Here is a 20,346-nt window from a genome sequence, read left to right as displayed (position 1 = left end):
CATTATAAACAAACTGTGTGTGTGTCTCATTTTAAATGCCCCCCCCCCAAAGAATTGGGCAACATTTACTGTATCTACTATAAAAGGTATTATGAATTTTGAATTATGATTTATGAAGCGATTTGATTCCATTCACTAAAGTAAAAGGCAACTATTCAAACGTTTGAGTTAAGTTTTATAACAATAATAATATAAAACGAATAAAAATTAAATGCATTATTAAATGTCTTCTAAAAAGTGCAGATACAGCGACCTCGTCTGACTAAAATAGGTATTACAACATTTCCCATAATGCTGCTGCACCAGCCCGGAAGTAAGGTGTTTATTGACAATATGGCTGCGCTACTGGCATTACATTTGGACAAAATTCTAATCTAGTACTTACTGGGATTGAATTAATGACAAGCCTTTTTTTTTTTTAACCTCAGAAGTTTATGGATCAGATGAAGTTGAATGAAGGGACCCGCGAATTCACGACATGGTGTCTGTGAGTTGAGGAAACGCTCAGAAAGCCGTCATGTCGTTTTTCAAGAGGAAAGGTAAGGAAACACCTCCTGAAGGCTGGCGCGTCGACGGCAGTCCGCCGCAAACCGGGCCCGGCAAAGCGCAGCGTCGCCCCGGATTAGATGAACCGAATGGAGTCGAGACATCGAATGAACCAAAGGCAAAATCCGCCTTTCTCCCGTGGGGCTGCACTCTGCAGTGATGGAGTTAGCTTAGCGTTAGCCGCTCATTCCTCCCGGCTAATAAACCACTATTAGCCTGGGTCGCAATAAATCTACGGCACTCAACAGGACAACTCTTAAACACGTGAATATGTGTTGAATAAAAGAGTGTTTTTTTAAACTCCAATTCTGCGGCGTTATCTGTAATAGCCGTATTTTGACAGAAGTGACGAACGATTCTATCAGTTAGCTTTACTTTTTGCTCCCTCAGCTAGGAAGAAACTTATAAATAAAATAAAGGAGACCTCATATCGTTGCATCTGTATCCTAATTCGTCACAAATGGCGAGCGACAGCTCTAACCTGCATTAAGAAATGTTTGACTGCCTAGCATGTTGCTAACGTTAATAAACCTGTTTAAGATCAAGGATCTGATTGAATTGGATTGAAGTGTTTTAGCTGATCAAGCGACGTGTCACTGGATAGTGTGCGTTATAAGTATGTTATTCCATCTGTAACAGCTCATCCAGGTGTAATAACTCCCCCCCCCCCCCCCTTCGTGGATATGATGCTCATGTAAACAGTTTACACCACAATCAATATGTCTCTAAATCGGTTACAAAAAAATCTGAACGTTTGGTATTTGTCATTTTTATCGCATGAGATCACAGCCATTTTCACTAGTTGTAGATAGTTATATCACGATAAGAGTTCAGGATGTAACAGGGCATAGTAAATTAAATAGTCTAAACCACCCCCACCCCCCCTTATTCATCATGTTTTCTTTGATTTATCATTCATTTTTTCCTTAAAAAAAAACAAATAAATCAGTTTTGTTCATTTGTCCTTCAGGAAGTTAAACATTGCTAAACGTTTGTCCTTGAGACAAACTGCTGCGTTGTTGAGCACTGCTTGAAGAGAACTCATTCACAGGCATGGGTCCTCATGCCGTCCATGAGAAAACCTGTCAGAGTCCTTGCACAGTAGGGATGTCTGATAATAATGATAATAATAATGGGCGGTGAGGCACCGAGACTCTGTCGGAGTCAGATTTACAAAGGATTATGTTTCTCATATCTCATTTCAGCTTTCTTTACACACACATACTTGTTTAGCCAAGCAAGAATGTTAAACTCATAGCTGCCGAGATAGAGAGAGAGAGAGAGAGGGAGAGAGAGAGAGAGAGCGCCTATTTGCTCTGAACTCTGTGTTCTTAATTTGCCATTGCAATGCCACAATTCATGCACAGTTGTAGCGTACAACAGTGTGTGTGGGATTGCGCAACCTGAGGTGCGGCAGCGCCCGGCAGCGCCGCTCCTCGCATCTCCCGCTTGCATTTGAACAGGAAATATGCAGATTCGGTGTTTTTAATTACTAAACAGCGATTTTTATTTTATTAAAGGATTACAGAAATTTACCGATCAGACAAATTGTACAACAAATATGATTTATTTTATCATTGTTTTGATCGATGATCAAGGTGAGGCATCCTGTGCGTCACATTTTTTGTTCGGCACCTCGAGATGAAAGCGACGGCGGCGCTTTAATCAAAGAGCTGCTGCGTTCAGGCTTTGTTTTAAAATCTCTCTCGCATCTTTCTGCCCACAGCCAAGAGCAAAGAGCCCGAGAGAGTGAACGATGCTAAAGTCAGTCGAGGTGAGCTCTTCATCATCATCATCATCATCATCATCATCTCTATGAGGTTCTGAATGACGGTCTGGTTTCCGTGAAACTTGATTTGAATAATGCCTTGGGAAATATTTCATATATCACAATTTTTTTAATTTTTTATTCTTCCTCTCCCAGCTCCAGCCAGCCCCCGCTCTCCATCCCAAGCAGCCAGGAACCACCATGCCATCCTGGACGCTGCCGGGCCCAGCCATGTGGCCATCAGCGCCATCTCTGCAAACATGGACTCCTTCGCCTGTGGTCGCACCGCCATCCTCAAGAAACAGCCCAGTCACATGGAGGCGGCGCACTTTGGAGATCTTGGTACAGAGTCTGTACTTGTGTATTAATATCTCTCTCTCTCTATATATACATATTTAAATATAAAACATCCCAGCTGGTTCCTTTGATGCAATACTCATAAATAATGAACGCAAACGCGATAGGGCGACAGAATGTCTTTGCTTCAGTAGAAAATCGGACCATAAATCTCTTTAAATCGTTGGCGTTCGTTCCCTCTCATGCTCGAAAATGAGATTATTGGCACGCGCGTCAAAGCACCAGGATAAGACGCGTGTGAATGGGCGTTAAGTGGCTGATCGTCAACGGCGACAGAAACCGTACAAGCCTGTTGACTCTTGCAGAAGTCAAAGGAATGAGGTTAGAGGACTGACTAAAGCGTGGGATTTGGTCATGTGACTTCACACCGGCATAAGATATGAGGCTTCTCGACTTTCTGGAGACGGACGCCTCGCTGGTTCCTGTGTTAGTGTGATCGTCAGGAATCTGAGCAGGCCGACTTAGAACGTTTTTTTTTTCCTTTTTCTTTGTTTGCAAAAGGTCAAACGCATTCCAGGAAGCGTCGTCTCCCACACGTCAGTCGACCCGCCATAGCTTTGATTCATTATCAGAATTCCTAAGCTCCCTGTTGTGTTTAGAAGCTGCCAGAGGTCGTTATGCCGACCAACTCGCACGCACAGGAATGACGAACGCTCAATCTGCTACCCTGGGATTCTGAAACGTTTGCCGGGGTGTTAAATCATCTGTGAAATTGCGTTTTATTTTCTAAAGCAGCCGTCAGACTCGTAAGACTCGGTGAAGGCCCCGAATATTTGGCTCAGCCACTAATCGAAGTGTTTGTTTGATCGCTCCAGGTCATTCCAGCGTGAATTATCAGCCCCCAGAAACCCGATCCCGGCTGTCCAAGACGGTGGATCATGTCCTCCAGGACAACGTGGCGATACCCCATTATATGCATTTCATGGAACGACGGGGCGCCGACCACTTTGTTCGCTTCTGGTTGGAGGCTGAGAGGTTCCGCTCCACCAGCTGGTCTCGGGTCAGAGCTCACAGTCTTAACTCCGTCAAGCACAGCGCGTTGGCCGAGCCCGTCTCGTCCTCCCAGGACGGCCCGGCGCTCCGGGACGTCTCCCAGTACGCGACCAGAGCCCTCAGTGAGGAGGGTAGCAGCGAAGACCCCGCGGCGCCGTGCGAACAGTGGGACCCCTCCGGCGTAGAAACGGGCCCGAGACCCGGCACCCCCAGCAGCCGGACGCCCTCCAGGACCGGGACGCCCAACCAGATGCCGCCGAACAGCACCATGCGGGACCTGTCCGACGCGCTCATGAAAAGTGAGTCGCGTCTCTCAGGATGTTCACAGTCCAGAAAGCAATGCAGCCTCACAGGCAGCGCGGTTAGCGGGAGCTAGCGCAGCCAGTGTCTCCCTTCAGCCGGTCCCAAGCCCGGATAAATGCAGCGGGAATGGCAGCCGGTGTAAGGCTGCCAAAATGAACCTGGGATGGGAAAGTTCACAATCTATAAGGCAAAGGATTGTAAATTCTTATCACGTTTGGTGGGGATTTGGTGAATGTCGTGGCTGTAAATCTTTATCTAGAAAATGCTGCGCCATCAGTAGACAAGTTGGTGCGAATCGTCTTGTCTCGTCTTGTTCAGGTCTAGAAAAGGACGCGGTTTCGATCTTCACCAAGTTCATCTCTCCGGACGCGGCGAGGCCGATCCCCGTCACGGAGCCGATCAGGAACGACATCGTCGGTGAGACGCGGCTGTCGCTGATGCGTCATCCGTCATCGGGTCCGTCGTTTAACTGAGGCCTTTCCTTTAGCTAAGATATGCGGAGAGGACGGCATGGTGGACCCGAACTGCTTCGTCATCGCCCAGTCGGTAGTCTTCATCGTCCTGGAGCAGCAGTGAGTTTCTGTGCTTGTGTTCCAGAGGAGCTGCTCCTCAGGGCGGTTTCCCTTCTCACCCCTTTGCTCTTTTATTTCAAGGCACTTTAATGAATTCCTACGGAGCCATCATTTCTGTAAATACCAGATCGAGGTGTTGACCAGCGGCTCGGTGTTCCTGGCCGACATCTTGTTCTGCGAGTCGGCTCTGTTCTACTTCTCTGAGGTGAGTGCGTCACAAACGCATGCTTGTTTTACGCCGTCGTCTAGAAGCTGCAGTAAATCTGAAGCCACGGGCTTCCGGAAATGGGCTTTCAGTTGATTTGTTCCCCCCCCCCCCCCTCGACTCGCGTCTCCGTCTTTGCAGTACATGGAGAAGGAGGAGGCGATGAATGTTTTGCAGTTCTGGTTGGCAGCAGATAACTTCCAGAACCAGCTCGCGGCTAAAAAGGGCCAGTATGATGGCCAGGAGGCCCAAAATGACGCCATGATCCTCTATGACAAGTAGGCGACTCAGCGTTTTGGGGTTTACCCGAAAGGGCAGTTTGATCAATGATATGGTTTCCCTTTTTTACACGGCCCGGGTTTCTCATCGCTACCGGCGTTGTTCGTGTTAAATGATTCCTCTCAGTCCAATAGGAGTCTATTTATTAGTTAGCTTGAACATCATCACGCCTACAGGATCCCATAATGGACAAAAGAGTTAAAAAGAAACAGGAAGTTAAGAGCCAAAGAACAAACAACCAAAAGGTGTTCATCGCTCCACTTCCTGTCCAGGTATTTCTCACTCCAGGCCACCAACCCTCTGGGCTTCGGCGACTCCGTACGGATGGAGATCGAGTCGAATATCTGCCGCGAGGGGGGGCCGCTTCCCAACTGTTTCACCACTCCACTCAGACAGGCGTGGACCACCATGGAGAAGGTCAGGCTCTCCATTGGCTGCAGATCAACAAGCGCGTCGTTTTTACGAGGGCCTTTTATTTATGTTCTCTTACTATGTAGAGAAATCGTCCGTAAAATTAGAAATCCAGTCTTAAAGCGTTTAATTAGATGCTTTCTGAATCCTCGGCTTCATCTGTCTCCTTGACTACGACCCAACCCCCCCGAAGGTTCGTGTTCTTCATTCTGTAAGTCATTGTGAAAGCGTCTTTTCTACGCAACCTGCCTTTAGTCAGTGAAATGAAAGCGTAACGCCGTTTGCCTTCACACATAAAGGTCAGTCACAAAAACCTTTTGCATCTCGCGGCCGGATAAAAAGATCAGGGCGCTCGTTATTCCGCTAACGGCGCGCTTTGCCGTTTGTTCAGGTCTACATGCCTGGCTTCCTGTCCAGCAACCTTTACTACAAATACCTGAGCGACCTCATCAACTCGGTGCGCGCTGACGATTTCGTGAATGCCAGCGCTCTGGGTCAGGGCGTGGCCGGCGAGAACAACCGGCCGAGTTCAAATGCCAGCGATGGCTCCCAGACGCAGGTGAGCCACAGCTCGAACCTACATCCTCAGCCCCCCCCCCCGGGACGTTCCTCTGCATGCTGGCATTTAGACCTGCTCCACCAGGGGGCGGTGAACCCCACTGCTACCTATAATCTACCAAATATTCATCTCGTGGTTTCTTCATTACAGCAAAGTGCCAAAAAGGCGGCGATCAAGATCCTGAAGAACTTTGACGAGGCGATCACGGTGGACGTCTCCAGCCTGGACCCCGAGTCCTTGTACCAGCGGCCGTATGCGGGGTGAGATTTGTGCGTTTGAAAAAGTCGAGATTACGGAAATCCCTGCGCTACGCATTGAAATGAGCGTAATCGTTTTAGAACAACCGGCGCGCTTTTAAAAACGCTCGCCGCCGTTTGGATTCGATGCCGACGCCCTCTCAAAGTGTTTTCTGCGCTGCGAAAAGTCCCGTCCAAAGATAATTCATGTCTACCTGCCGGATCCCGTCCAATGGAAGTAGGACAAAGACACGCAGAAGACACAGAGTGGCATTCGCTGTCTTCATCCCTGCTGTCTCCTCTTGTCTGCGCAGGAAGATGACGTTTGGGAAGGTCAATGAGATGGGCCAGTTCATCAGGGAGGCAGAACCAGAACCGGACGTGAAGAAATCCAAAGGCATGATGCGCTCCTCTCTCTCTCTCTCTCTCTCTCTCTCTCTCACTCTCTCAGGCTCTTAAAACGACCGATACATCAAATATTTTCCCACAGGAGCGATTTCTCCTGGAATATTTTACACAACGTCATTAATTTGTTCAGATTCGTTTAGGATCTGTGCGTCTAACCCCCCCCGCCCCCCCTTGTGTCGTTTAGGTTCCATGTTTTCACAAGCCATGAAGAAATGGGTTCAGGGCAACACCGATGAGGTGAAGGACGCGAGATATGAAATGCTGATAAATGATTGAGGGTGTTCAGACCACGATGTCTGATTCATCAAAGGGACGCCCTTAAAGGTTCTGCTTTGATCTTTGTCATCCAGGCCCAGGAGGAGATGGCGTGGCAGATCGCCAAGATGATCGTCAACGATGTCGTTCACCAGTCGAACCACAACAGCCCCGTCAAGCCCACCAAGGTACCGGACATCCCCGACGCCTGCTTCCTGCCTCAAAGGTGGGAGGGGCCTACAGCTGTTCTGCTTTCTGTCTGCAGTTATGACCCCCAATGAAGAACAAAAGCCAGTGACAAACGCAGCGTTCACTTTACAACGACCTGAAGTGAAGTGAAGCGAACAATGAGTTTCATCGTCTTCACCATCGTCATCATCGTCATACTGAGGGACATGCGGCGTGTGCGATCACAGATCCACGGCGGATCACCAAGCATTCGACGTGTGTGTGTGTGTGTGTGTGTGTGTGTGTGTTAGCTTGGGTGAGGGATTGCTAATGAATGAAAAAGGTCAAGCGCACCACCTTCCGCTCTTCCAACGCCACGACGCAGTAACGGTACGTGTGCGGTTGACCAAAGCAACGCCGGATTTCTTGCATCGGATCGGAGGAAATCATCGCCGAAGGAGGAAACGTTCAACGCGATGCCAGACGGAAGCCCGCAAGGCGAGGCAGCGCGTCAGTCAGTCGCTGCAGCCATATTGGATTAGCGTCACTCCCTGCTGAAGCGCCTCCACGCATCTTTTATAATCATTCCTTGTTTTTTTTTATTTTATTTGGAAATCTCTGACGAGTTAGCATCCTAAGGCTCAAAGCAGATGAAAGTTAGCATTGTACAGTTTTTTTTGCATACACTTGGACTGGTTTTGTCTCCCCTGAACTGTCCTACCTTGGCGTTTTAAGTACTGTAGAGCTTCTGGGAATGCAGCGGTTAATCGCACACTGGTTCGCTTCCTCCATGAACCTCCCCAGCACCTTTTCAGAATGTAGAAAACGTAAATAGTCCCGAATGAACTGAAGTGCTCCAATTGTGTTGGGAAAACTCCAAACTTCATGTTCTAAATGTTCTATGTATATATAAATATGTCGATTTCTGGTTTACCCCATAGTATTAATGTTAGTCCTTTTTTTAAATGGTGATTGAGTTTCCTTTTTTAATGCATCGCTGAGTCAAATCAGTGATGACTGAACTATTAAACTGGGATGTATGTTTAGTGAATGAAATATTTTTTTATTTTTTTGTGTGAGCCCAACCATGATGAGAAGAACCAGAAAAAAAACACTTGGTACTATGTACCACTATTGTTTTCTGACAGTTATGTGTACTTAATCTATAATATATTTAAATTGTGTTTTGATTTAAATACGTATATTATGAAATCTTTTTTGTCTGCTCTAAATTCTATTTATTTATTTTGGTACAAAATTTATTTTTACTGTTAACGCTGATCATTTTTAAAGAACAACAACAAAAAAAAGTTAAAGACTGTTATTATAACGTCTGGCCAGGAGGGGGCGATGTTGACATGAAATAATGTCACACGTGTGACGATCACAGATCCACGAATTGCTAAATACGTTCATTTTAACAACCAGAATAAACTACATTAGACTACACTTAATTTGATTTGTCACTTTGATGACGATGCAGAATATCAGTTCTATAAATACGCTTTGCATTCTCAAAAAACTGGATTTAAACTGATTCAGTTTTATTCTCTGTCGTCATTACAAAGGCTCATTAGCATAATGCCAGCCCACACGCACGTGCTGAGGCAACGCCCACCTTAACAACAACGGACAGTCCTTGTCCTGCTCTGATTGGCTGAGATGTTCAATAACAGCGATATGTTTGTGAATCGATCCGACGCAAAAGGCCAAGCCGGAAGTACAGCAGTAGTAGTTTGTGAATCGATCCATACAAGGAATCGCTCCACTTGGGAATGTTTTGTATTATTTTTATTGCGGAGAATTTCCATTTTCGAAGGATTAAAATAATCTTACTGACCAATGCAAATAGGTTTATTTTATTTTAAAAAACTGTGTCGACATATTGCAAATGTCAACGCACAAAACACAAACGAAGTCCAAGTTGAATTCTGAACCGCACCTGTGCCCCGCAGCCTGTTCTGTCAAGCTGAAGGGAAGCACGATACCGGAAATGTGTTTATGTCCCTTCAAAATAAAGGTAATGCCAAACAAAGACGAGATTCCTGAGCAACGCCTTCAAGTAAAACGCGTTTCCAGTCAACCCGTTATCTAACAGGCCCAAACCTTTATTTTTTTTTTTTACTGTTGTCAAATTTATAAATAAGTGCTCTTTAGTTGAAACCACTAAAGTTGTGGCTCAGTCCATTGGATTCTGATTCCATGAGTTTATTATCCTCGTCTAATCAGGGACGCTTGATGTGGAATCTTGAAGACATTTCCTTTATGGATTATTCTAAAGAGTGATTTAATGAGGGAACACTTGTTTAAGTCAACACACGCATTTGTTCACAAAATAAACGTTGCCGATGATGAATCTGAAGCGAATGAAATAACTCAATGAATGAATGAAAGAATTACATACATTTTTCATCTTCATTAATATCACGGAGAATAGTTGCCGGGGCCGACCAGAATAACGAGAAGCCACCAGATTTTACTTTGAAAATCCCTCCAGGAAGTAGTTTATGTAACCATTTACAGCTTAACGTCGTCCAGACACGCTGAAACTGAAGCGCGCTTCGGTCTTCATTGAGACGGGTCAGGCGTCTTGAGAGGAGCGGAACCGACCGGTGGCTCCAGACGCGTCCCCGGAGGCGGATCCGATCCAGGCGGCTCCATCAGCTCCACTTCCTCTGCCGTGCCAATTACGCATCCACTTCTGGGTGTGACGAACATCTCGTGTCAGATTTGGGCATTTCTCCGCGCAGGCCGAGTGGAGGCGTGGATGACTTGACTTTATCGGACCGCCATCGCTCCTCCTGCCGCTGATGTGTTCTGGACGGTTTTCTCAGGGTTCCGTGCACGCGGGTCCAGATGTTCTGGACGCGCACTTTCAGTCTGCGTGCGCGGCGGGCGGAAGGGGGTGGGGGAGTGTGTGTGTCCTCTGATTTGTTTGCTGATGTAGTGCGGCTCAGCGGCCGAAGTTGAAGTCTTGTTGTGAGGCGTGAGCTCCAAATGCATTCACTCCTGGGCCGGGAGAAGAAAGAAGAAGAAGAGGAAGAGGAAGAAGGAGCCGGGTTCGGGATCGAACTGGGTCTGTCTCCGGGCTTCCTGCCCCACGCTGCCACCATGTTCAGCTGCGTGGGCTGCTTCTGGGTGCTCCTCTCCTCCGCCCTGGTCGCCGTCTGCAGCTTCAGCTTCATCTCTCCAGCCTGGATTGTGAAGGACCAGCTGAGGAACGGCAATCATCCTCATCCTCATCCTCCTCCTCCTCCTCCTCATCAGCACCACCACAACAAGGACTCCGTCAGCTTCGGCTTGCTGTGGCACTGCTCCGAGTCTCTGGATCACATGTTCCGATGCTACACCTTCGGGGGACTCGGCAAATTCGCAGAGATCCCCTCCAGCTCCTGGCAGGTACAGTTTCCCCCACACGCGCGGGGATGCGGGAAGGGATGCGGGACGGGACGCGGGAAGGGATGCGGGGAGGGATGCGGGAAGAGATGCGGGAAGGGACGCGGGAAGGGACGCGGGAAGGGATGCGGGGAGGGATGCGGGAAGAGATGCGGGAAGGGACGCGGGACGGGATGCGGGATGCGGGACGGGATGCGGGACGGGATGCGGGGAGGAATGCGGGACGGGATGCGGGAAGGGATGCGGGACGGGATGCGGGACGGGACGCGGGGAAGGACGCGGGGAGGGACGCGGGAAGGGACGCGGGACGGGATGCGGGAACGGATGCGGGAAGGGAATGGGGGGGTTTATGGGTGGCCGGGGAAGTAACTTCGACTGTCCTGAAGGGGGAGCGTCACAAATCAACGCAACTTACTCCGGATTTAATCGAACAAGTTGATCATTTGTCCTTTTAAATCTCGATTTAAATGTTGAAATTTGAAAGATGCTTTTGACTTCACTCGCATTGATGGGATTCTGTTGACACGCACGCACGCACGCACGCACGCACACACACACACACACACACACACAGTGATGTTGAATGTTTGGGCTTTGACTGCAGGTTTTATGGACTTTAAAGCTTTTAGAGCAAACAGCTGCTCGAATAGAGGACCGGAGTCAGGGGCGAGTTCTACTCATGAAAGTTGTGGGCAGTGGGGGGGGGGGTCGTCCCAAGCTCTAGGGCCCCCCCCCCCAGGCAACGGAACCCACCCTCATCTCCTCTCAATCTATGCCATCCACGCTTCCCGGACTCCAGACGTGATTTCCCGGCATCAACCGCCGCGTGTCTTTAACGACCGAGTCGATTAGCGGCTCTCCCTTTATGCTCCGGGGCTTCACCTCCACTCGATCAGTGAGTGGTGCTGATGGAGTGACTCCGCCCCAGCGCCCTCCCCCCCCCCCCACAGCCATTAATAAAGGTGAAAGGGTCGTTAAGTTTTCAGCAGAGCCACTTTATTTCTGCGCCACTCCTCCCTCACGTGCGCGCAATTATGCTGATGCCGCTCATTTGCATATCAACAAGCCGCACATGGAAACGCAAACCTCTGTCGTGTGATATTTCCGTGCCGGTGTGTGTGTCTGTGTGTGTGTGTGTGTGATTGGCTTCCATTGAAATCCTCTGACACGTGAGACAAAACGCCGCCCATGCCGTCTCTCCGACATGCCAGACAGATGAATCCTGGGCGTGGCCGGAGACGTTTCCTCGCCTGATGGCCAGCTGGCTACCTGTATGAAGAACGCTTAGCGATGCTCCGAATGTCGATTCGCCGCTCCGTGAGCTCGAGCTCGTAGATGAATCGCTCACTGAATAAATTCCACGTCTGATTGTTCCGTCTGGCTCCGACTTGGCTTTTGTGTTTGCCCCCCCCCCCTTTCATTAACATCCAGTTCTCCTGTGTGAAACAGAAAAAGGGACGTGACAGCCGTAGTTTCAGTATATTCTGTCTGTGAGAACATTCTGTGGGGATTTGTTGTTGTTGTTGCCAACTGTGCAATGAAATGATCTCAAAGGGTCTGACTTGTCAGGATGCCGTTCTTTTTATTTCACACTTTGCTGCTTTTAAGTGCTCCAGCCTGTCCAGCGGATCCACGGCCCGTAGTCGCTGCTTGCGTTTCACTCTCTGCAGCGGAGAGCAGGCAATGACCCAAACCGGATGGAGGTGACTCTGAATGTGGAATCAAAGCGTGCCGAGGCTGGAAGTTTGTGTGCTTCCTTGGTAACATAGGCGCAGCTCCCTCTCCATCACAGAGATCTGATGCACCCTCGTTAGTACCGTCCTCGGTCACCTCCATGCAGCCCCTTAATAAAAACACTTTTTTTAAAAATCTTTTTGAAGCCATCCAGAATTTAGATAACTTATTTTGGGATCATTTGAATCGGACGAATCGATCTGTTTGCAGACATTAACTTTGTCTTTGGTGACCTGACTCTCGCAGCAGCACCGAGATGAGTTGAGCTGTCGTGGACGAGCCGGGGACGATGACAGCCGAGTGAAGGCTCCGCTATTAGACATTTTGCTTTAACCAGATGGGACGTGTCCTCCCAAGCGGGGTGTGGACTGAGTGGACGGCACAGAATCAGCACATTGTGTGTTCCACCTGAAAACAAGAATGTTGGACACAAAGTCTGGTCTTTGTCCCTCCGGACAACATGAAGACGCGAAGCGTCCCCTCTCTGAGGTGAAGGTCCAAAATACACTTGTATTCCCTCGGATGTCAATGCGTTTGCCGCGTCTTACTGACGGGCTCAGCAGGCTGGCAGAGGACTGTGGAATGTCCACCGAGCCATTTTCATCTTCTGCTGCAGGTTGGAGTCGCTCCTCGGATTCACTTCCCTCTTCCAGTCTCTCGGTAATGCTAATGGGGAACCTCTGTGGTGAAAGCTATTTGCGTGGAAGTGTGTCTGCCGGTTATAAATGATGTTATAGGCTCTAATGTACATGGTGTGTGTGTGTGTGTGTGTGTGTGTGTGGGGGGGGGGGGGGGGGGCACACACACACACACACAATAAAGGAGGACTTGACTGGCTGCTTTTTCACGCTGACCTCGTTCCGTTTCCGGCGTAACGTGCGACTGCTTCCACACGCAAGTTTGATTAGACAAGAGTGATGTGGCGCGCTGCACGCACGCACGCACGCACGCACACACACACACAAAAACATCTCTCAGTGTGATCAAAAGAGATGGTGTTGTGCTGCACCGTGGCTTCCACGTCGGCGCTGATGCAGTAATTGGAGGTACAGGGAGGGAAAATTAGAAGAGAAACATGTCGATCCGATGAGTTCCCTCAACCGCAGAGTCCTCGACGTTCTGCCAACGTTGACGCCATTAAAGGTCCAAACATCAGGACACACCGAAATATGATCATTTCTGTTCAACAAATAAAATCCAAAAGGTCTTTGTTGTGTTTTATTACAAGAATGAGAACATCAATATGCATTTTTTCTATTTTAATATAACTTTTTTCTGCCAGTTTGCTCACATTCACCAACGTGGTCAGTTCACATGCACACAAAACGTCCACTGGAAGAGAGTGGAGCTTTATATTTAAACCCAAAAACTTCTACCAGCTTCCCAAACCGACTCCTGCAGGTGAGGAGCAGGAGGCAGAGATGAATGTTGTTGTCGGGTGTGAAGTGCCGACTGATTATTATACGGTGTGTGTTCACCCCAAGGCTGCCGTCCGTCTGTCTGCAGGATGGATGACAGGAAGTTTGTATGCAGAGGAGCGGTTTACGATGATGGATTTGGGCCCCATTTGACTGGTGGCTCCTTTTCACTGCACACATCAGGATGTAAAGGCTCGCCTTTATGGAGGAGTAGCCTTCAAAAATGATTTTCTACAGCTACTGGATTTAGTTCCTGCCAACACCCAACGGGAATCGATATGCAGCTGCTTGAGGCTTTGTTGAGAAAGAAAATCCGCCTCACCTGCATTTGTTTTTGCAAAATTATGTGGAAATTCAAGTACAGGCTCTGTTCTTGGCCTTTCCAGCTTTCAGGGATGCTCTGAGATCCGAGTCCAATCCAACGTCAGCTATTTATCGGAGGCTTTGTTAACCCAAAATAAACTCGAATGGCTCTTAATTGAGTGCAAATTGAAGCCAAGGCTGAACAATCCAGTATTTTTCTTTTCTGGCTTCTGCTCTTTTTCCATCTTTCGACGAACAAAAACCAAAATGCCTTCTTTTTTTTTTTACTGACCCGTTCCCGCCTGCACACAAAGTTTCAGGGAAATGTGATTAGTTTTTTGTAATGAGAGAAAAGATACCCTAACAAAGAATAGAAAAAAATAAATGGGAAAAAATACATTTCTGGACCGCCCTTTCAGCCCAGATTCATGTCTTTCATAAATATGTGTCCTTGTCCTCGAGCACCCTAACGGCAAAGACCGAGTATAATAAGAAAGAATCCAAAGCGGCAGCTTCCTGGACGGTAGCTAATCAACTTAATAGGCTTTAGAAAACAGTTGCCAGTAAAGTAAAGAATATCTGATTTGCAGCTCATTCAATTCCATCGGCTTTAATGGCTGCAGAGCTTTGCTGCTGCAGGATGTTATTGGCACAGTTTGAAGCTTCCGTCACCTTTATTGCACCGACACGATTCACATTGAGGCGTGCCGGCGTTTCACACGTCGCGACGGACGCACACAAAATCAACAGCATGTTCTTTGAACTCATTTTATGCCAGTTGCTAATGGTGGCGAGGTTCTGGAAGATGAGAGAAGTTAGTGCATGTGAAAGCCTCTGTGATCCAGCTAACCACTAAATGTTTCAGCCCCCCCCCCAACTGGTTTAAGAATAGAACGCTGTGAAAAGTCACATCAGACTGCTTTTGTTTTCTGGACTCCTCCCACTCTGCCTCGGGGCAATGGCCGGATGCAGGAGTTGGGGGGGGGGTTCTGGATATTGCAGAGGAACAGCTGTCCAGATGATGGATAGAACAGGTGGTACAGACAGAGATGAGCAGGAGGAAGAGGAGAATAAATTGATCTGCGTTTTATACCTATCTAGATGGAAAAGAAAAAGACAGGCGTCTTCTCCTTCTGACTGGAATGGAGAAGGATTTATGATGTCATCAGCTTTGATAGATTAATGCTCGCTGCGTATGCGATCGCTTGCAAATGATATTTGATCCTGTTGCAGCCGTGGGCGGTGTGAAAACGCCCGCTAGTTGGCGCCAAGTTGGTCCAAAACGTGCATCAACAAGGACAAGCTTCTTCAAACATTGGCCGGATTCCCAGCAGCAGCCAGACGTGGCCCCGCCGTGAGGGCGAATCTCTTTTATGAATGATTTGCTTTGGTGATATTTAAGATCAGCGGTTCCCGGGTAGACGCGGTGCAGCATAATGAAGCGCCGTCTCCTCCGCCGGCCTACGCTGAGTCAGCATTCTCGGAGAGGCCGCCCTCCATTTGTTAAACGGCCTGTCACTTCCGCTGCCTTCACTGTGGATCCTGCGGGGTAGTTTATGTATTGATTTAACTGCAAGCCTTTCTCCATTTTTTAACATAAATGACCTGTAGCAGCTCCGTCGGTCTCCCACATGAGTCGGAAACCCGCCTCGACTTCACTTCTGAAAGCTGACACAAGAGGAGGAGATGCTTGTTTGAAGGAATCGGCTATTGTGCCGATACGCCGCCGTATCTCGATATAGTTTTCCGCTCCATTTTTCACTTCACAATCCCGCAAACATCAAAAGGGAAAAAAACTCCCGGGATGCTGGCTCCATAGCCGAGCTCCCTAAACATAGCTCCAGCGTTGGATCCTGCTCGTGCAGTCGTGCATGCGCTAGACGCGTTCGGTGCTACATGGAGGGGAAACGTCACAGCACGTCTGCATCGAGATATTATTCCTATAAACTCTTATAAACAAATGACCAGCGTTCTACTCTGAAGTTTGGCTCTGGGGGGGGGGGGGTCGGAAGGGAATTGTAGCATCAAATCAGGATTTCTGAGCTGAGTCGGCTGTTTCTCTTGAGATGAAGACTTCGCTCATCGCCTCATTCAGGCGTGCATGTTTGTGTATTTCAATATAATCCAACACACAATCTGCAGATCAGTTTCGGGCCCTGATCGTTTCACAGATGCTCGTCTGGGTTTATAAATAAACCCGAGTGTGTCCTATTGTCATATAGCACCATTAGCTAAGTTGCTGCGACCCTTTTTGTTCACTAAAATCAGTCCGGGGGGGGGGCATTCCAATAAAAGCTTCATTTCCTGCTGTGTTACGGCGACGCATTTGATGCTGCTGCGATAATGTGCATCTCCACAGAGAGAGCTGAATGGAAGGACGAGATAAATATGGGCGCGCAGCAGGACGAGAGTAAAAGCAGACGCGTAATGAAGTCATTTGGATGCAAGTTCAGTTGTGTGTCGGATCAAAAGTGTAACTTTCCCATTTTAAGTCTGCTTATTCTTATAATCGAAGCACCCTCAGGGGGTAAAGGAATACTATCCCTGCACTAGGGGTTTATTCCCAGTCGGCGAGGAACGGCTTCGTTGCCGACACGAGTGACACCTTCTTTGTGAGTGGAATCCACATTCTTTGGCGCCCTTGTTTCCTTTTCCACGTTTAAATAAAAAACGGCACAATTAATGGATGAGGGCAGGCTGTACACACTTTATAATTGATGAGCGAGTGGCGAGCAAAAGCCGCAGCAATTCGGGGAAGCGAGCTTAATGAGCGTCGTCGTGCGAGTCGACGCAGCCCAGTGGTCGGTTGTCGTACAGTTGCATCACTCTCCTCGCGGGCCGCGACCTTCGGCTCTTTGCTATGCAACAGACGCGCCGCGAGGAGGAGACTATCGGGCTGACGCAACTGAGATCCAGACCTGGCAACGCGCCCGTTGGCCTCGCCTTTAATCTTGATTCGTGTGGACAAAAGAGGACGTTGGCACCTAACTGCTCCACCCTGTGACTCGTTGGTCATTCAGAGGACTTCCTATAACATCGCCCCGAGGCTGCTTGTGCATTCTAGTGGTGTCCGAAGGCGTGCTGTAATCTGACCGCTCTGAGATGCAGATGTATAGCAGCGTTTCCGGTTGCTACAGTACAGTGTGTGTATGAATTATGAAATGCGCTCTTGGGAGCAGCAGTGGTGCAGATCATGCATAAATGCAAGAGCAAGCTGGGCTGGATGAGCTTTTGAGGGTTCGAGTGTGCGAGCCCACGCACAAAACTCCCATCACAGGTGGAGGGGGGTGGGCCTCGTGGAAACACTTCTGGTCCTCTATCTGGTAGAATTGAGCTGATTTTTTCAAAATGGGGGGGAAGTTGCTCTTGTAAGAGCTATAAATATTCCATCCAGATTCTGGTAGATTTGCTATTTATTATCTCATCTGGCTCGAGCTGAACTGTCGAACGCATCTCACTCATGAGAAAATGCTCTTTTCTACAAATCACTAATTAAGTCGCTCACACACAGTTTCCACTCTAATTAATTTTCATTCTCTTCCATTCATCTTCGTCTTCTGAGCTGCAGCCATTTATCGATGCCAGCTTCTCCATCATTTATGAAGTGATGCTTTCCTGCTGCCTTAAATATTAGCTGCATAATCCAGGCGGACATGCCAGCAGGTTGAAAGGATTCTGTGAATCGTGATCCGCCGACGGACAGATTTACCGGGACAGGAAACTTTGTGAAAGGGCGCCGGGTCAAGGAATAATCGTTCAACTTAAAAAAAAAAAAGCAGCTTCCATTTTCATCAAAATAACTCGCTTGACAGGAATTAATTTATAGATACATTATTATTACAATGTTGGCCATGTTATTACAGTACTTGTCGAATTTAATGACATTTTCTGACACTATTACACATTCAGGAAATGAGTACATCATTCTGTAAGACATGCAGCGAGTGTGTAGGAGTACAGTATTTCTTTGGCACTTTGAAAAGGCTCCCCCCCCCCCCCCCCGCTCTCCCTCTCTTTCTCCCACACTCCCCTCTCCTGTCATCTGGGTTGCTGCCTCAGCCATAATTTCTGGATCCGAACCTCTTTGCACACAAATTACGCTCCGCTGTTTGTCGGGATGATTAATAGTTGTCACCTTTTGTTTCCTTTCCTTTCTCTTTCTTCCTCTTAATTCGTTCAGCTTTGCATTCAGAATTTACCACTGTGGATTTTCCCCTCATTTCTTGTTAGCATCTCTCAGACCTAAGAGACAAAACGGGACAAATTCCACGGCTGGTGTCCTTTGAGGAGACATCGAGGGCGGTCGGACACTAAAGTATCGGTTGCGCTATATAATTCAATTACAGCGTCCATTGAAAGAGACGAGAAAGGGGACACTTTGCCTGGGGTCGGCTGTCCATCAGCCCCCACCGCCAGCCTATTATAAGAGCTGAATAAGAAGCGCTGAGGTTGTCGTCATTAAAGTCGGCTGCGAGGGATCCCATGCATTCCAACCAAGCTATTTGATCCTCCTGTCTGATCTGATCTCCTTTTGTGATCTATTATGAAGGAGGGAGTGACGGCGGCGGGAAGGGAGGCGGGGTTATTAATCAGATTCTGGTTAGATCCTCTGCCCGCACGACTAAACTCACCCCCTCCATCGTTTCAAGTGGCTCAACCATCCTTTAATTGGGAGGGAGAAAGACGGAAGGAGCAGAAGAACAAGCTTGTCTATTGCTGCTTTGCCCCCCCCCCCCCCCACACACACACACAAAGGAGGAACCCTGATGGATGCAGGAGCTTGCATGTGCAGCTCCACTCTGTGGAGATCGGGGATCGTTTGCGTGGGCAGGTGGTGCTCGGCTCCACCAGATGGACTCTTGATCACGAGTCAAACAGCATGTTGATTGATCCAGAGCGAGAAGCCATCGTCGGAGCCCTCATCATCATCATCGTCGTCATCATCAGCGAGGCAGTTTGCCAGCCTCTTAAGGTGTAGACTTTCCCCGGTCCTCTATGTGGATCGAGTAGGACCGCCGTGCTTCACGCGGTTCTGAGACGAGGCATTTTTCTCAGAACAATGTGATTAAAATAGCTTTTCTTTGTGCCCTATAGCCCTCCATAAAAGTCTCCACCGTATGAGTCACTGTCTGCGCTGCTCCACCTGAGGCTTTCATAAAGATGGCTCTGCTTTGGAACGATACCAGCAGGTGCTTATTTCCTCTCCTGCACTGCAGCCGGCGTGAAACCCGAACGCCGGTTGATTTGTTTCTCTAGCGGTTCTGAGGCCAGAGACCTTATTGAAGTTTTTTTGGCAGGAACTTCAGGCTGTTTATAGTCACGCAATTTCAATTTCATGGACCAAAGAAATCTTTTCCCAAACATCCCTTGGAACATAGAAAACCGGATAGAACGTGGGGTGACGTCGAATGAGCTCGTATTCCTGGAATATGATTGATATTTAATATGATTTAAATATGAATTAAAGGTGCGATTCCGCTGCCTGCGGTCTGTGAACATGGCTAGATCATGGTTACTGCCCCATCGTGCAGTTTTGGCTCATTGATCGATGATAATCGGACCTTTTTGTTTGCTGTGAAAATAGCTTCAAAGCTGATTCGTTCAACTCGACTTTAATTAGAAATAATGAATGTGAGGGTTAAATGATGAATTGTTTCAAAGCGTCCCTTCACAGGATCAGAAGAAAAACATTAAAGGTTTCTAACGTTTAAGTTTCCTCTTCTGAGCCGTTGAGCGCCGTTACTAAGGAGGATGCCTCCATCTCTAAGAGAGGAGACGACCCTGTTGCTAGGGGTAACACCGTGTTTCCTGTATTGCCTCACACTGCTGTTGTTTGATGCCTGTTCAACCAGAGTTAATAAACAGCTATAATAGGGCGGAGCATTTAGAAAACTGGCGCTGGGACGGGTGAGCAGCAGAGCGTGGAGGCAAATATTTAGATCTGGTGAAATCAAATTCTGTTCAGTCAATTAGTATGAAGTGAAGCAAAGACTTTCAGAGCCCACTGGCTCTGTGGGGCATGGAGGGATTCGCCTGGGCGGCGATCCGGTCCGTGTTTTGAACGAGGCCTAGACGATGGGAACTGTTTGGCTGGTAAATATAGTCCTGATGTCGGAGTGAGAGCACAAATGACAGGTCTGCGCGGTGGTGGTGTATCCCGTGGCGACTCTGGACCAACTTCCTGCACTGGACTGCGATCCAAAGGAAACATCCCTGCACAGCATGTCCCGTACATGTCTCACACAGTTCAGCATAAAGGTGTGTGTGTGTGTGGGGGGGGGGACGACGACACACACTGACTGCAGGAGAAGTTCCATGTTTTCATTGAACATGATCCCCAAGATTCAACACCACATTAAAGCAGTGAGAACACTGGATGTCTATCATCGAGGGACTTTCAAGTGTTTTTGACTCTTAATGCGCCCCCCCCCCCCC

At 48.2% G+C, this 20,346-nt stretch overlaps 1 protein-coding gene across 1 annotated transcript; it reads left to right on the top strand.

Annotated features, from left to right (window-relative positions):
- Positions 1–517: 517 nt before the first annotated feature.
- akap10 (A kinase (PRKA) anchor protein 10) lies at positions 518–7,315 on the top strand. Its single transcript, XM_068744598.1, has 15 exons — positions 518–539; positions 2,273–2,320; positions 2,471–2,656; positions 3,487–3,963; positions 4,286–4,384; positions 4,455–4,539; positions 4,621–4,744; positions 4,886–5,022; positions 5,296–5,440; positions 5,826–5,993; positions 6,144–6,253; positions 6,544–6,626; positions 6,822–6,874; positions 6,988–7,080; positions 7,158–7,315. Exons 1-15 carry the CDS (start codon positions 518–520, stop codon positions 7,161–7,163), a joined length of 1,836 nt encoding a protein of 611 aa, XP_068600699.1. The 3' UTR covers positions 7,164–7,315.
- Positions 7,316–20,346: the final 13,031 nt, after the last annotated feature.

The sequence above is a fragment of the Brachionichthys hirsutus genome, chromosome 10, assembly GCF_040956055.1.
Source record: "Brachionichthys hirsutus isolate HB-005 chromosome 10, CSIRO-AGI_Bhir_v1, whole genome shotgun sequence".
In the NCBI taxonomy this organism is placed as follows: Eukaryota; Metazoa; Chordata; class Actinopteri; order Lophiiformes; family Brachionichthyidae; genus Brachionichthys; species Brachionichthys hirsutus.
The sequence above is the reverse complement of the archived record's forward strand: the minus strand, read 5'-3'. Positions and strand labels throughout refer to the sequence as shown.